At 42.9% G+C, this 16,292-nt stretch overlaps 3 protein-coding genes across 7 annotated transcripts in view; 1 reads left to right on the top strand and 2 right to left on the bottom strand.

The window, feature by feature from the left end:
- The window catches only part of vars2 (valyl-tRNA synthetase 2, mitochondrial), a 38,211-nt gene extending 35,854 nt beyond the window's left edge, over positions 1-2,357 (bottom strand). For 2 of the 5 annotated variants that reach the window (XM_058048069.1, XM_058048071.1), the window contains exons 1-2: positions 1,501-2,355; positions 1,196-1,400 (exon numbers count right to left, since the gene is read on the bottom strand). In XM_058048069.1, coding sequence (XP_057904052.1) covers positions 1,196-1,384 — 189 coding nt within the window. In that variant the 5' untranslated portion in view covers positions 1,385-1,400; positions 1,501-2,355. Of the gene's footprint in view, positions 1-1,195; positions 1,401-1,500 lie in introns of all 5 variants that reach the window. The other 3 variants (XM_058048073.1, XM_058048070.1, XM_058048072.1) reach the window with 3 other exon arrangements.
- On the top strand, positions 1,808-5,334 carry ppp1r11 (protein phosphatase 1, regulatory (inhibitor) subunit 11). Its single transcript, XM_058048079.1, has 3 exons — positions 1,808-2,282; positions 3,305-3,413; positions 4,156-5,334. Exons 1-3 carry the CDS (start codon positions 2,205-2,207, stop codon positions 4,341-4,343), a joined length of 375 nt encoding a protein of 124 aa, XP_057904062.1. The 5' UTR covers positions 1,808-2,204; the 3' UTR covers positions 4,344-5,334.
- A 4,657-nt stretch (positions 5,335-9,991) lies between these two features.
- On the bottom strand, positions 9,992-15,497 carry c14h6orf47 (chromosome 14 C6orf47 homolog). Its single transcript, XM_058048078.1, has 3 exons — positions 15,234-15,497; positions 13,786-15,012; positions 9,992-10,170 (listed from the first exon to the last, which is right to left on the bottom strand). The coding sequence occupies exon 2, from the start codon at positions 14,698-14,700 to the stop codon at positions 13,795-13,797; it is 906 nt and encodes a 301-aa protein (XP_057904061.1). The 5' UTR covers positions 14,701-15,012; positions 15,234-15,497; the 3' UTR covers positions 9,992-10,170; positions 13,786-13,794.
- Positions 15,498-16,292: the final 795 nt, after the last annotated feature.

The raw sequence follows: 16,292 nt of genomic DNA, 5'->3' as shown, positions 1-16,292 counted from the left end.
GTATCTCATACTGGTATAATACTGGTATAATACTGGTATAATACTGGTATCTCATACTGGTATAATACTTGTATCTCATACTGGTATCTCATACTGGTATAATACTGGTATCTCATACTGGTATCTCATACTGGTATAATACTGGTATCTCATACTGGTATAATACTGGTATCTCATACTGGTATAATACTGGTATCTCATACTGGTATAATCCTGGTATCTCATACTGGTATAATCCTGGTATCTCATACTGGTATAATCCTGGTATCTCATACTGGTATAATACTGGTATCTCATACTGGTATAATCCTGGTATCTCATACTGGTATAATCCTGGTATCTCATACTGGTATAATACTGGTATCTCATACTGGTATAATCCTGGTATCTCATACTGGTATAATCCTGGTATCTCATACTGGTATCTTATGTGTAGCTGTGTGGCCTGCGTCCTAACCACTCGCTCGTTGTGCAGCCCTGAACACAATCTAAATAGACGTTAAATATGAAGAATTATGATACATACCAATAAACCCAATAACATTACTAAACAGCCTTGATTTTTTTAAAAAGCGCTCCAATGACGCAAAATGACCTGTGATGTAGGGTGACAATGAGCAAATCAAGCGCTCCTTTTCTCCTGCCTTTGACATGCAAACTCACTTGTAAACAAACATGGAATCCATGGAGTGACATTTCTTCACTGGTTTGCAGGCTAGCAACACCAAATGTTCTATTCTTGCAATGATACCTGGGGCTTGTTCCTATCGCCACGGCATTAGAAAAGCGCTAAAGCTGTCAGTGTACGCTCCCCATTAGGCATACAGTAATCCCTCATTTATAGCGCTTTATGGGTTCCAGACACAATCGTGATAAGTGAATTTCCACAAAGCAGGATTGGCCTGGGTGCTCCTAGGACCCCCATCCCATCCCATCCCATCCCATCGAAAAGGAAGCACCGTCTTATCACATAAGGAAAAAGAAAAAGAAGAAATAAAGTCCATTGTAGTTCTAAACCTTTTTGTTTCTCATGTACTTTACTCACTTTTTTTGTCTTGCTCCTACAGCATTACAATTCCAAATGCATCATGGGCCAATGATGCAATCATTAGCCTCCATGTCAGCCGTGTAGGCTCACCAATATATGACAATTCTGTGGCAAACTGCCTATGTGTAATGAGTAATGAGTACTTACATTGTGTTGAGTTGACAGTATGGCATTTTCCCTCTGTTTTTTCCGCTTTTGCTTTTCAGCTTGAAGACGCAGATGCGGTTTTGACTTAATGCTTGGTAAGGTTGAAGGCGAGATACTTGAACAGAGTCGAATTCCTTCTGTCCGCGCCAGCCTTTGAACAGAACATGCCCTCCACATCCTTAAAGGCATGCCGCTCCTGCTGCTGCTGCGATTTCAAATTGACAAAAGTGGAAACACAGTAGATTGGATATCAAATGGAAGAAGGATGTTTCAGAGCTGGCTGCTCATATTTACGTGATACTTACTTGTGCTTCCACAGCGGTGCCTTCGGTGACCTTTCAATTTTAAAACGTTTCAAACGATTTAATGTAGTTTTTAAATAAATCAAATCACCACAGCAATGCAATGAATTGGGACATTTTTTAATATTTGCTGAAATGTCCTAATAATCTCTTCAAATGCCAGCAAATTGTGTCCCACACATTTTTACTGAACGGACAACAGGAAGTCCTACCTGTCCGTCAACTAATATCTTCCTCCCAACATACAAACAGAAACACAGCATCCGGCTATTTTTCAAAATAAAACAATTCAATCGTCGTATACTCACGCAAACTGCAACAGGAACGCGTCAATCGCTGGTGTTTCGTCTACAATATAATACTATGACTGCTTATTGTGCGCTTTTTTATTATATGTTTCAGAACGTTGTGATTTTACATTAAATAGTTCAACAACATTTCACACTTCCGTTTCGAATCTGTCAACATTTTGTTATCTCCTTATTCTTTACTATATTGGTGGTCCACATCCCATCAGAGTGCTAATTCATCCGCCCTTCTGTTTTTTATATATATATATACAATATTCGGTTTATATCACCGTCGATTGTTATTGACGTTTTCGAGACAGGCGATAAAGAGGCGACTGGCGACTGTCGGACGCCAAACAGTTCTCGTCGTAAAAGTTAGCTAACGTTAGCGTTAGCGTTAGCGAAGCAGCCGCGGGGATGGCAGAGGTTCCTGGGACGTCAAGTGAGACCATAACCGAGACCGTTGAAACCAGCACGCCGCCGCCACCCCAGCAGGTAAAGCACACGGACTGCACTTCTTCGGCTGACTGCGCCTGGCGATCCCTTGGACAGTTGCTAACCCAAACAAGGCCTCGCTGCACCTAAGCCCAACCTTGCAGACGTTAAATGTTGGCCACCTGAAATAACGAGCATCATGCTGGGGACCAAAAGGCCGCGTTAAGACCCATCCGTGTATTTGGGCCTAAATTAAGCATTTTTAAGCATAAAAATTAATGAAGTACAGTATAAATTAAAGACATTCAATTGATGCATTTGAAGATTTTATGATATGCAAATATGATCTAATTGTGCCTTGTGATTGGCTGGCGATCAGCCAAGGCTGTGCCCCGCCTCTCGCCCCAAGACAGCTGGGATAGGCTCCAGCATGCCCCCTAATGAGGATAAGCAATGTAGTGTAAAGGGTGTTATTTAATGAACGAGGTCGACGCCCCTAAAATACCCGTTCAGTCCGTTCAGTTGCAAATGCTTTTTTTTGATTGGCTGGAGAGTCAGTTCATCGTTCCTTTTACAGGGCGGGACTATCTGCGTGCTTGCCTGTCTTATCCTATCGCTGCGCCTCGTTCTGTGGGTGGGGTTAGCTGACTGAAATAACGAGAGATTGACCGACACTGTCGGTGACTCGTTCAGGCTGTTCACAAAAAAAGAACTAGTTCTTTTGACCCGTTCGTTCATGACCGACACACCTCTAGTCATCACGTGTTGTTGCGCTGTTGAGTCGGAACCAACGTGAACATGAGTGAGCGAACTGACTCGATGCACAGGGGGAGATCACAGGCTAACCACCAACTGACCCAAATGAACGGATCTTTTTACTGAATCAACACGTAGTGATCCGGTTGACTGAAATGAAGGGTTTTGCCCACCACTGCTTCTGTGTGCTTCCACTGTCTCCACCCACTGAGAAACAGTGACTGTATAACTGACAAAAGGGCTCACTCTGTTCATGCCGTTGTTCTCCGGACCAACTGGTTGCGTGTCGACACTGCTGTCCTCATGATGGATCTCTCACGCTTCAGGAGGGCCGCAGCCTGACAATCAAGCTGAGGAAGAGGAAGACGGAGAAGAAGGTGGAGTGGTCCAGTGACACGGTGGACAATGAGCACCTGGGGAGGAGGTCTTCCAAATGTGAGTGGATCTTTATGAATCATATTTGGACAACCAGAGAGGCTTTGACTGACGTGTGCTATTTTAAAATCCATAACTTTATTGTCAAACTGTCAAACGCAATCTTAATTGAAATGATAAAGGAATAATATGAAGATTATTTGGATTGCAGATGCGCAGCTCACTTTTTAAAGTGTGAAAAAGCCACAAGGCATGCTGGGAACACCAAGTGCACTCGACAGGGCCGGGCTGGGAATAAATTAAAACAGACCGTTTTGGCGGGAAGCACGTATCCGAGGACATACAGCTGGAATAGGGGCAGATCCTGGAAGTTCACGTTGAAGTTCACATTGAAGTTTTCTGTGTGTGTTATTGTGTGTAGCTGCTCTATAGGAGTCCACACCTCAATGATGAATGGATGGTGGATAAATGATCATGATAGGTCCCCTTTAAGAAAAGTACAAGGAAAAAATCAAAACACGACACATTTAATTTGGACTAGGTTACTCTCCTCTGCACCGTTCTGTGTATGCTAGAAGCCCCGCCTCCCCCCACTGATACCAAGACACTGTCTGATTGACAAACGGGTTCCTCCATTCACGCCATTAACAGCAAGGTTCTGAATTCAATGCACAGAGTGAGCGCTCTTCCTGCCTGTATGGAGGAAAGAGATGTATGTGTGATGAATTCATGAATTTTCATGGAATGTTTTAATGTTGTGCCACCATAGTTTTCCATACTAATCCAGCGTGCTGCGTTTCAGGCTGCTGTATTTATGAGAAGCCACGGCAGTTCGGAGAATCGTCCTCCGAAAGCGAGGGAGACGACGACGACGACGAAGGGTGCGGCAGCGCACACTGTATCCTTGGCCACGGTCGGAGGGATCACGGACAGAGGGGGTCCGGGGGAGCCACGGTGCCCGCAAATTCTGGAAGGTCTCATGCTCACTAGGGGGCTCTGCAAAGGGGGAAGGGGGGCTGTATTTGGGGCGAGGGGAAGGCTTCCTCATCTCGGCAACGCCACAAAGCGACTTGAAGTTGAGCTCGATGACAGAAAAGGACAGAAAGATCCAACGCAGCCTTCATGGTATGCTACTGCCGCCCCCGTGGGGACTTCATCCCACATATCCATCGTGTCGCACACACCGCATCTGTACAGCTCGCTACTCAGGTGTGTGGGGGGGGGGCAGTGACGGCCTTGATGATGATGATGTCCGCTCCAATGAAAAGTTGCCATCGTAGGCCACTTCCTCTAAATCCGGGGCGTCCATCTGTCCTCCGACGGCCGGCGGCACGCTGTAAAAAATGAAATGACAGGAAGCTGCAGTCGTGGTGGTGTTGTTGTTGTGAAGGTGCATGACTGCTGGCTCAAGCTTCGTACCCATATCTCCACTCGGCACAACTCACGTGGCATTTTTTTGATGATACTATGTCCCACTTGCACAGTGATTCACCATCATCATCATCATCATCAAATGTACATTGGTCTTGTACTGGTAATGTGTAAATACAATAAAGCATCATACCAAGTGAATGTTCATTCAACGTTTTGAAGTGTGAGTCACGTCTTTTACTTCCTGTGCTTCAGGGGGAAAGAAACACGGATACGCCACATCGTGGAGTGACACCGGACATCATCACAGTGCTTTTATTTCATTAGGTTCCGGTCTGAAATTATGAACGACCCATCTCTTCTATCTCAGCGCTTCTACTTTCTCATTGATTAGCCTTTTTAGCGCTTCCATTTTCAACTTGATTTTGCTTTAAAATGGTTGATTTTCTTATTTGTCAGGAAAATGGAATTAGCTATAGTTTCATTGAGGATTTTTTGACAGTTTTTTAATTGTTGGTGTTTCCAACAATAAAATATGAGGTTAGTCTGCCTTCTTAGTACTATTCCTAATAATACACTTGATAATATTCCTGATAATGCCCCAAGTTGCTCTGTTATTGTTATTATATAAACAGAACAGAATAATCTTAATAATGAATTCTTAGACATGTTCAAGATTGTTGTCAACATATTTTTGTCAGTTTTTTCCCGCATCTTTTGTTTGTAGTATAATACATTTATTGTATAATAATATAATCTTTTTCGATTTTTTAGACCTTTTGTCATTTGTGGACATTTCATGCCAGGAAGCTTCATATTCATTAAGTATTCATTAGGGCTGTACAAGTTAAGCGTTAATGGCGTTAAAGGAAGTTCCCTTTATTTCGGCAATTTTGACAGGCGATTAACGTGGACTCCTCCTGTTTGACCCTCGGCCCCCACCGTAGTTTGGTTGTTGACGCACGGTAACTCTGTAGCCGCAAGCTGGGACAAATATTGATGGGAAACGGAGACAGAGAGGAGTATTTACATTGCTAATGTTAGCTTCAAAGCCCTGGCAGATGGCTCTTGTAGCAAGACCAAAGTTATTTGGATCTACTGTCGCTGTGTTTGACTTACTAGGAGGCCATTGCCTGCCAGAAACCGGAGCAGTGCAGGTATCGTGTATTGCTATGTTGCTGGTACATAATTCACCACGGAACCATTGACAGGGGAGTGGTTGCCACCCGGAGGGGCGGGCGTGAGGAGACAGGGGGGGTGTTGTTGTTACTGAGTTGGCTGTTATGTCTGACGGAGCGAGGAGTTTCAGTTAATGTTCTGTAAAAGAATAAAGTTCGCTCCCGAGTTCGACACCCCCACCTCAGACTCCGGTTCTTCGGCGCTTTCATTGTTTTTTATTGTCATATCCATGCTACCTTGGCATAAGAGTGGCCCAGCTAACCAGTGCTAACCACAAATTGGACTTCCGGCTGCTATTGGCGGGATGTCTATGTGATGACGTGGATAAAGTCCAGTGTTTAGCTAGCGTTAGCCATTTAACATGGAACTACCACAATGATGCACATTAGCACTCGAAGTAATCAAATCTTACCTTAATGTATTCCCACATAGTATCAGCATTCGGGAGCAAGTACGAGGTGAAAGAAAAAGGGGTGAAATACATCCAAATCCATCCATACAGCCCTCTTTGCATCGGAGAACGGTAGGATGGTGCGTTCAATGGCCGTCGAAAAAGTAGCAAATCGCATTAAACATTCCAAAACTGTGGACATAGTTAGAATTTTGTAATAGAATAATATTGACTGTAATATACTGATTAATTTATATGGTTTACAATTTGGATGAAATGTTTTCTATTGCCCTGTTTTAGCTATTTTCATTTGTACATTTCATGAAGGAAAGGTGCATTGAGGCAATTCTTTCATAATAATTCTTTTTCAATGTTCCTAAATAGGCTTTTTAACTCACAAATATTTAAAACCAGTATCATAAATAAACAAAGCTTATTTTGAGAGGTCTCACTCACTCACATTTTGGATTTGCTGAATGTTTGTGGGCGAGTTTAAGAGCTAATATGCTAATATGCTAATAATAAAGAAAACTAATCATGTAAAAATATTCTTGCTGACTGTATTTTTTTAAAATAACGACCCATAGTTCCTAAATTGATGTCATTCGTTCATTCATTCATTTTCTACCGCTTTTCCTCACGAGGGTCTGAGGGTGCTGGAGCCTATCCCAGCTGTCTTGGGGCGAGAGGCGGGGTCCACCCTGGACTGGTAAGTTAATATATCGTTTTCCATCAAATTCGATGTCATTATCGTTGTAGTTGCTGTATAGGACATATGATAATATCATATGTCATAAGCTGTCCATTGAAGTGATCAACTAATGGAGTCTAGTATTTTCCAACACATGCAGTATTTAATATCGTAGCAACGCCAGTCAGAACGCGGCAGTGGAGTTCTACGCCGTGTGAAGGTACAACCACAGTAACAAAGCAAAAACAAGGATTCTTGTTGCGTCTGTGCCTATTCAAATGTCCATACAGAAATTCCCACGCCAGCTTATGGATGTCGACAAACGACAAACAAACGGCTTCAATGTGAGGAAGAAGTTTAGTGCGGACTTGGAGCAATCCCCACCACCGTGACCTTATCACCGCCCTGCATCAAGGTCATTTCCGTCACACGCGTGTTGGGTCTGATGACGCAATCAGCATGTCGTGCTGTCTGGACTAAAAGTACTACAAGTATTTATACCGGAGTAGGATGTGATGTTCAGCCTCATTCTTGAAAGGAGGACCAAGAAACTCCAACCTATCTGCAGAGCAGGGGTGTCCAAAGTACATACTGGGGGCCATTTGGGGCCGGCGGCTGTTTTTTATTGGCTCGCAACAAGAAAATACCCCAAAATGTCCCCAACAGCAAAAATGGAAAAATCTGCAGTACTTTTACAGAAAAAAGATCAAAAAATGTAGAGAAAATACTATTCATATGATATATGACGTAGGATCAAGTTGAAATATGAACATTTTAACAGATTTAACAGACCAGAGTTGGCTAGCTTTTCCGTGACAAAAACTAGCTAACGCTGGTCTATAAAGATAATAAAGATCTAGAAACTGTTTAGAATGTAGGAATGGTACACCTCATTATTATTCAACCTCATAATTTTTTTAAGTTGGAATATTATGAGTACATTTTTTGGAAATTAGGTTGTAGCAAAAGATTTAAGTCAAAATATTATGGGAATAAAGTCGTATTCCACCATGAAAAAAGTCGCAATTTTACAAGAATAAAAGGAAAAGCAAAGAATTGAAATTTTATATACATATACATACATATATATATATACACATACATATATATATATATACATACATATATATATAAATAAACACAGTTGTAACATAAGGAGAAATAAAACAAAAAAACATGTAATTTTTGAAAAACGATATTGGGGAAATGTTTTCGTATTACGGGAATAAAGTCATATTAGGATAAGAAAGGAATTAAAGGTAGAATATATGAGAATACAAATTAGAAAATTCCAAAGTGTTTGAAAAAACAGCAGACAAGGGAAAAAAAAAGCTGTAAGTTTATGAAAATGACGTACAAATATTAAGAGACAAAAGGTGCAATATTATGAGAAGGAAAAGTAACATCATTTTAGTAGCACAGAATTTAAAAAAAAAATTGACATTTGAATACAGTAAACCTCGGATATATCGGACTCGGATATATCGGAAATTGGCTCACAACGGACAGATAAAAAAGAAGCGATTTTTCTGTAATGCATTTCCAATAAAAATTCATTGCATATATTGGATTTTTTATAACGGATTTCGCCTATTTCGGACAAAATCTCCAGTCCCGTTCCAATGCATTTCCATGAAATTTCCCTGGCATATATCGGATGGCCGCATCGTGGCGCTCCGATTCGCCGAATGGTGACAGGCCGCTATACGACGTCATTTGCAGCGTTTGCAGCGTTGCCTGTGCGTCCAGGTACATTGGAAACATAGTCAAGGAAGTGCCTTTTTATAACGGATAAAATCCCATTTACGCATATACCGGATATAAATCCCATATATGCGTAAAACGGACATTTTCCGGTATACGCATATAACGGATTTCGCTTATATCGGACAAAACCAGTGGGAACAATTGATTCCGATATATCCGAGGTTTACTGTATCAGAATTGAAGCAACATTAGGTTCGGGGGAAAAGTTGCAATATTCTAAGAAAAGTCATATTCCAAAAAGAAGAATTCCAAAAAGAACTTTCTAAATATTTGGATCAAAAACATGAAGAAAAAAAAGGAAAGAGTGAAGACTTTCATCGATATGCCAAAGCTGGGATGCATTTTTTCTTGAAATCAATTTATACATAAAATTTCTTAGCATCTGACAAAACATTAAAGTAGCAGCATTCGAGTTGCATTTTTCACAATGCGGCCCTCGGTTTGGACACCCCTGCTTTGGTGCAAAGCCCATCTTCGGGTTAGGTCGATCCAACGTTCACCCTTTGGTGGCTACGTGGGTACGACTGGCTGCTTCCAGCAGCACGCCCGTGGATCTTGCTAGCGGCAGGTGGATACGTCCCACGTGTGTCTCATTCGCCGCTACGCCGATAACCGATAACCAATAACCTGGCTTAGGAATCAACCTTTTGCACGTGGTTGTGGCAACCCAAGTGTAAAGCAGCTTCTCCCATCGGAAGCGTGCCGAGACAAAGACAGGCGTCGCCATGACGGTGAAAGCGGGCATCCTCGCAAGCTCCGAGAGAGGAAGTGTGACGTCCGGCATGATGGAAGCATGGCGACATGGGAAGAAGGCGAAAGGGACAGTATGTCCTGTCGTGACGATTCCACATCCTGTCCATGTCAATGTGGGAAGGAAACCGCCAAGTGACCCAAGGACCACCTGGACCAGTCCTCATGCTAGCAATAGCAATAGCAATAGCAATAGCAATAGCAATAGCAATAGCGGCGTGCTGGAAAAGAGGCCGCTACAGGCTGGATGGAGATGCTCACGGCTCTCCTGGTATTCCAATCAGGTGGTGTGGAGTCACAAGTGGAGTCCCCCCCCCCACGTCAAAAGGCAAAGTCCAAAGGCAGATTTCAAACAGTGGGCTAGAAGTTAGCAACAGCTAGCAGGCCAATTACAAACATGATCAACTTATTGATTGTGTTCTTTTAGCTTGAATCTGCTGTGACTTTCCAATTGGGACCGCACCAAAGACCCCCCCCCCCCCCCCTCCCCCAGTACTCCACCTTCTACCGTCATCATGGTGGTGACAACTACAAGATAAGCTAACAGCACAGAAGAAAGTGTTGTGTAATTAATATACGTGCAGTGCAGTGTCCAAGTGGTGCACGCTTGCTCGTCCTGCTGTGATGTCCTCCATGGTGAAGGACGCTCGTGACAGCTGGAATTCCTCCTGGAGAAGATGGAACACAGAGTACACTTCAGATGGATGGGGGGGGATTTGACTCGGACAGAATGACGCTAAAGTGCTATTTCATGACAGGAAGACATATTAGGGTTGGGGCAGGTTGGGTCATTTGGGGGTCAAAAAAGCCAGCCGTCAGCCCCCCCCCCCCCTTTTTTTTATCCGCTGCTGAAATCCGTCATCTTAAGTTGCAGTTAGCTCGCCATGTTAGCATCTACTAACGTTCTAAAATTCCATTTCCTGCTTTACAAGCTTGCAAATCCTTCAATGCTTCCTGAAAATGTTCTTATGCCACCTTGTGAAACTGCACCAAACATGATCTCTACAAGTGTGGAGTTCCATCATCACCTCTTTGTGCTCTCATGCTAAAAGGGTCAAAGACATAAAAACATCTTTGGGAGCCAGCGCTCGCTCGGGTTGAAGAAAGAAAAACGTCTAAATACGTCTTTGGCAGTGAATGAGTTAAGAAGCCAAATAGGTACCACTTCCACACAAAATGGGAGGACATTTTTTCACCCACTCTCAATGTTGTGTCATTACTGCTACCCAGTGACTGGAATACTACATATGACTTGTATTACAATATAGTTTGGCTCATATTGGACTATATTCTAGCACCAAGCAGCAATCATTTCTTCATGAATTTCTGCCAAAGAAATATAGATATCTATATACTATATGTATAGGTATCATAGATACCTATACATATATACATATATGTATACATATAGCTAGCGTCCTAGCATGCTAAGAGCCGGCCAGAGAGTGCAAGCTCCTTTTTCTTGGCTCCCAAGGTGAACATTCCAGAAGGTTATTTTGGTGGGGGCGTTCCTCGGAAGTCTGCATTGTGGAACTTGAAGCGGCAGAGAAGATACCTTCTTCTAATCCAAACCTGACACTTGATTGGCCTTTTGGGAAGAGAAATAATATCTCTCAATAGGTCAGGGGTGTCCAAAATGCAGCCCAAGACCTACATGCGGCCCGCACTTGTTGTTTTGATTGATTGATTGATTGATTATTAGCTCATGGCATATTCTTAAAATTGAATAAAAAACAAATTTGACACGGCACAAGTCAAAATATAAAGAGCAAAAAGTTGGAATCTTATTGAGAAAAATATTTGAATAATTTGACAAGAAACACCATTTTAGTAGCATAAAATATTTAAATTCATATTAGGAAAAACTACATTTAAATATGAAAATTAGGATGTGGAAAAAGTAAGATTTTTTATAATTTACAAAAAATTAAAAAAAACAAAAAATAAGTTGGATTTTTTTTAATCAGCAGAAATGTAAAATTATTTTACGAGAAGGAAATCAAAATGGGGGGGGGGGGGGCAGTGGCTGAATTTTAGGTGCAAATTGGTGGGCGTGTTTGTGTCAGTCTACCCCAGGGCAGCTGTGTCCATAGATGTAGTTTACCACCGCCGCTGTGTACCTTAGTAAACAGGCGCTATAGAAATACTATACTAAATACTATACTAAATACTATTATTATTACTATTACAACTACTATTGGGGGTGAACAGACTCTATACTGTGCTTCTCCTGATATTAGTATCCATCCATTTTCTATGCCGCTTATCGGAAGGGGTATGCTGGAGCCTATCCCGGCTGACTTTGGGAAAAGGTTGGAGTACATCGGTTGACTGATTTCTTTTTTATCCCAGTTTCCAAAATGATGGAGAAGCTATTCAATAACAGGTTGGTCAATTCCTTCCTTCCTTCCTTCCTTCCTTCCTTCCTTCCTTCCTTCCTTCCTTCCTTCCTTCCTTCCTTCCTTCCTTCCTTCCTTCCTTCCTTCCTTCCTTCCTTCCTTCCTTCCTTCCTTCCTTCCTTCCTTCCTTCCTTCCTTCCTTCCTTCCTTCCTTCCTTCCTTCCTTCCTTCCTTCCTTCCTTCCTTCCTTCCTTCCTTCCTTCCTTCCTTCCTTCCTTCCTTCCTTCCTTCCTTCCTTCCTTCCTTCCTTCCTTCCTTCCTTCCTTCCTTCCTTCCTTCCTTCCTTCCTTCCTTCCTTCCTTCCTTCCTTCCTTCCTTCCTTCCTTCCTTCCTTCCTTCCTTCCTTCCTTCCTTCCTTCCTTCCTTCCTTCCTTCCTTCCTTCCTTCCTTCCTTCCTTCCTTCCTTCCTTCCTTCCTTCCTTCCTTCCTTCCTTCCTTCCTTCCTTCCTTCCTTCCTTCCTTCCTTCCTTCCTTCCTTCCTTCCTTCCTTCCTTCCTTCCTTCCTTCCTTCCTTCCTTCCTTCCTTCCTTCCTTACCGCTTAGCCCAGGGGTGGGCATACTTTTTGACTCACGGGCCGCATTGATTTAACAAAATTGACAGGGGGCCGGACTATATAGAATTTTACACGTAACAGTCCATTTGTACATTTTGTATATTGTGTATTTTTACACATATTTTACACGTAAAAGTGTCATGCAATCTGCTATATGTGCACTTTTAGATCATTTATTTGATGTAAAGTGTGTTAGAAATTAAAATTATTATTATTATTATTATTATTATTCATTCATTTTCTACCTATCTAGGTCATTATATATAACACTCTGACTCACGTTGTCATCTTACAAATAACACTAAACTCATCACACAGCAACCTAACATTGAAAAGATATTCATTCATTCATTTTCTACCGCTTTTTCCTCACGAGGGTCGCGGGGGTGCTGGAGCCTATCCCAGCTGTCTTTGGGCGAGAGGCGGGGTACACCCTGGACTGGTCGCCAGCCAATCACAGGGCACATATAGACAAACAACCATTCACACTCCCATTCATACCTATGAACAAATTTAGAGTCGATTGAAAAGATATAACTGAGAAATATACAAACATGTACCAATATTCATTCATTCATTTTCTACCGCTTATCCTCACGAGGGTCACGGGGGTGCTGGAGCCTATCCCAGCTGTCTTCGGGCGAGAGGCGGGGTACACCCTGGACTGGTTTATTATTATTATTATTATTATTATTATGTGCTTGTGTCCATTTACTGCACTTTGGGTCTCCAAGAAGAATCCTTGGTTCAGTGTTGGTGGTTTACCACCATGCAGAAAAGGTCACACTTTATTTGCTCTGCTGAGCTAAGCTAAAGTAGCATAGCCTTACTTCCTGTCCTTTCTGTCTGCCAATGGCGACATGCGCTTCAAATTCATTATGGCATGAAATGGCTTGAAATCAGCTTCTAAACACGCAAGCAGTCTCCACACTGGTGGTGTTCGGCTTTTTAAGGATGAATGATGAATTAACTACACCAGATGATACCATTGGAAACTGCTTGTCTTGCGTGTCTTTGCTCCAAGAGCAGAGAAGGTGGACCTGCCAATCATCACGCTGGGATACTACACAGAATTCATGCAGGCAGGACATGCCATGTGACTTTTTCGTATCTCTAATCGGAGTGGGTGCAAAACATTTGTGTGCCTCAGTGGGGGGCATGACAGAAAATCGTTATTAGTGGTTGAAGCTGCAGGTGAAACGTCTGAGATGAAATAAAGGTACGTCTTATCTTCAGGTCCGATACCTTAGGCCACATCAAATAGACAATAAGATGGAGGAAGTGGTCCAAGGATCCCTGGAAGCCACGTAAGATGAAATATGAGGCTTACCAGAAGCTTTTAACTTGCGTTCATCTTGTCTTTGGAACAGATGAGCTTTTCTTTCCGGTCTTCATCCATCAACTCCATTTCCTTGTTGTCCTCCTCCGTTACGGCTTCATCTTCTTCCATTCCAAAGAGCACGCTCTTTTTGACGCTGACAGAGATGACCAACGCTTGCACAATACCGTAAATCAAAGCAAACTCTGGGAGATGCTCCTGGATCAGCCAAAGTAGTCCTGCCATTCCGACCGTAGACACAAAGAACATGGCCATGCCATGCAGCCAGAGCTTCAGCGGTCCCTGGAGACCCAGAATCTCCAGAATCAGCTTGACGGGAGGCGATACGATCCACAGGAATCCCACCACGAACAAGTCAAACAAGTGGCGCAGGAAGTTAAAGCAGATCTCGTAGTGCTCTGGGAATAGCTGCATGTTCTTGTTGTGCACAAAGAGTCGGAAGGGAGATGTTAGCTTGGAAAGCCGCGTCGGGGATGGAGGAGGCGTTCCATAGTCCGAGAATTCCCCGTCAATGTCGCTGCTCTTCACGTGACATTTCCGTTGCCTGAGCCTTGGTTGCGTCGTCTTTGTCCAGGGAAGGGAAGCCGTCGGAAGATACTTGGTCCACCATTTGGGAACGGGTTGAACAGCTGCTTGTGGTTCTTGTTTCCCTGCTCCCAGATCTTCGATTTCCACAGGCTGAAGCTTCTCCTGAGCTTCCCAGTACTCGTCCTCCACGGGACATTCTTCTTTTTGCCGACTCCATCCTCCCCAAATCCAGGAAGTCCAAGTTTTTGGACTTGCGGTACCTTTGCTGGTGTCACTCGGCTTTCCCACCTCAGCTTTGGCCAGCACGCTTCTTTCCGACACAGGACCGTTACCCCAGGGGCGCAGCCACGCCCACGCTCTTCCCACCACGCCTGCCATTCCTGCTCTGCTCAACCTGACAAATGTTCTCCTTGGATCGTCTTCTTAGTTTGGTGGAGGCTTATTGGAAAAGCACGGTCCGGTTAATACCAAAATATGGGTGCGCTTCTGTCATAATCATCGTTAACACACAGAAAACATACTATTTCCATATTCCCATTTGGCCAACACCTGCTAGTTCAAGTCCCTGGAATGCGGAAGTAAATGGCGGTCAGATTCGATTGGGTCGATTTGATGTTTTGATGTCATCCAGCTGACTTTGTTGTTCGTCCAACTTGTCCGACTTTGCCGGAGTCTCTTCACTCCACGAATCTGCAAATGTGACAAAACAATTTTGGTCAAGTGGCGAAGTCGTCCTTTCCACGTCGACTGTTGAGGGCAGCTAACGCCGCTCACATCGGCATGTTTGTTCTTTCGATACGGCGCAACTTAACGACTCATAGAAGGAAATAACTACGCTGTGGAATCTGCGTAAATACAAAAGTAACCACAATAAGTGCTAACATTCATTTTTGCGATAAAAGAAAGATCACCTTCATCGACGTTAGCCGAGTGTCACTGCTAGCTCTTCTGATAGTTAGCTCGCATTCCTGCTTCACCACCCTGAGGCCAAACCCCCAAACTTCGGGATGCTGTCATAGACTCGCCAATCGAGAATTTTCAAGTAGTTTCCAATTCGTGTAAGGCTTGCGGTGGAGACTGGAGCACAACTTGCCAGTGAACTCAACACTGGATGCACAATAGAGATGCACGTTTCATTAACGAGTTGGTCAAAACTGATTCTACACGAATCAAAGCTTATTGAACACGTGCGAGTCCCGACACTGGATGTACTCCCTGAGCTTCAGTTTCGTCGTGAGAGTATCCGATTCACTTCGGTGACTCATAAATTGAGTCAGTAAAATGAATCGTTTCCCAACACAAATGCGCAATACAGAATACAGAACAGGGCGGACTACCGGTCTACGATCCACCTTCAAAATAAAACAAGTTGACCTGTTTTGTTGTGACTTCATATCCGCGTCAATTACAAAAATACAGTTTTGTCTTGTCTGGCTCTACCCCGGGGGGTCATTTCTTAAAAATCTAATTTAGCAAAAAACCTGCAATTTTACAAAAATGAGAAAATATCTGACAAAAGGCATTTTAGTAAAGTATAACACAATATTTTAGTAACATAAAGTTAAAAAATTTAAAAGTTAATATATTTTTGGAAAATTGCGGCAAAACCATTTGACAATTCTGACAAATTTAAGTGACAAGTTCAGATAATTGGAAAATGTATCGAAAGGCTCTAGCATCCATTTTCTACCCCGCTTGTCCTCACCAGGGGGGTATTTGACAAATACCAAGGTGCCCTTGCACCCTTTCATTTGTCAGTGTGAGGCCCTCAGTATAAATAAACATTTGATGCCCCTGGCCTATACACTTGCTGGTTACCATCAAATATATTCTCTCCTGGATCGTCAGCCAATGTTAAAAGGCATGTTTACGCGCCTAAGGTGAAATGTCAAGTTGTCATTCATTAAGAGTTCTCCAAATTTCTACATGCTACAGATTTACATGTCTGAACGTTTAAATGACCAGTCAAA

The sequence above is a fragment of the Doryrhamphus excisus genome, chromosome 14 (assembly GCF_030265055.1).
Source record: "Doryrhamphus excisus isolate RoL2022-K1 chromosome 14, RoL_Dexc_1.0, whole genome shotgun sequence".
Taxonomy (NCBI): Eukaryota; Metazoa; Chordata; class Actinopteri; order Syngnathiformes; family Syngnathidae; genus Doryrhamphus; species Doryrhamphus excisus.
Note: the sequence above shows the minus strand (reverse complement) of the source record. Positions and strands in the feature narration are given on the sequence as shown.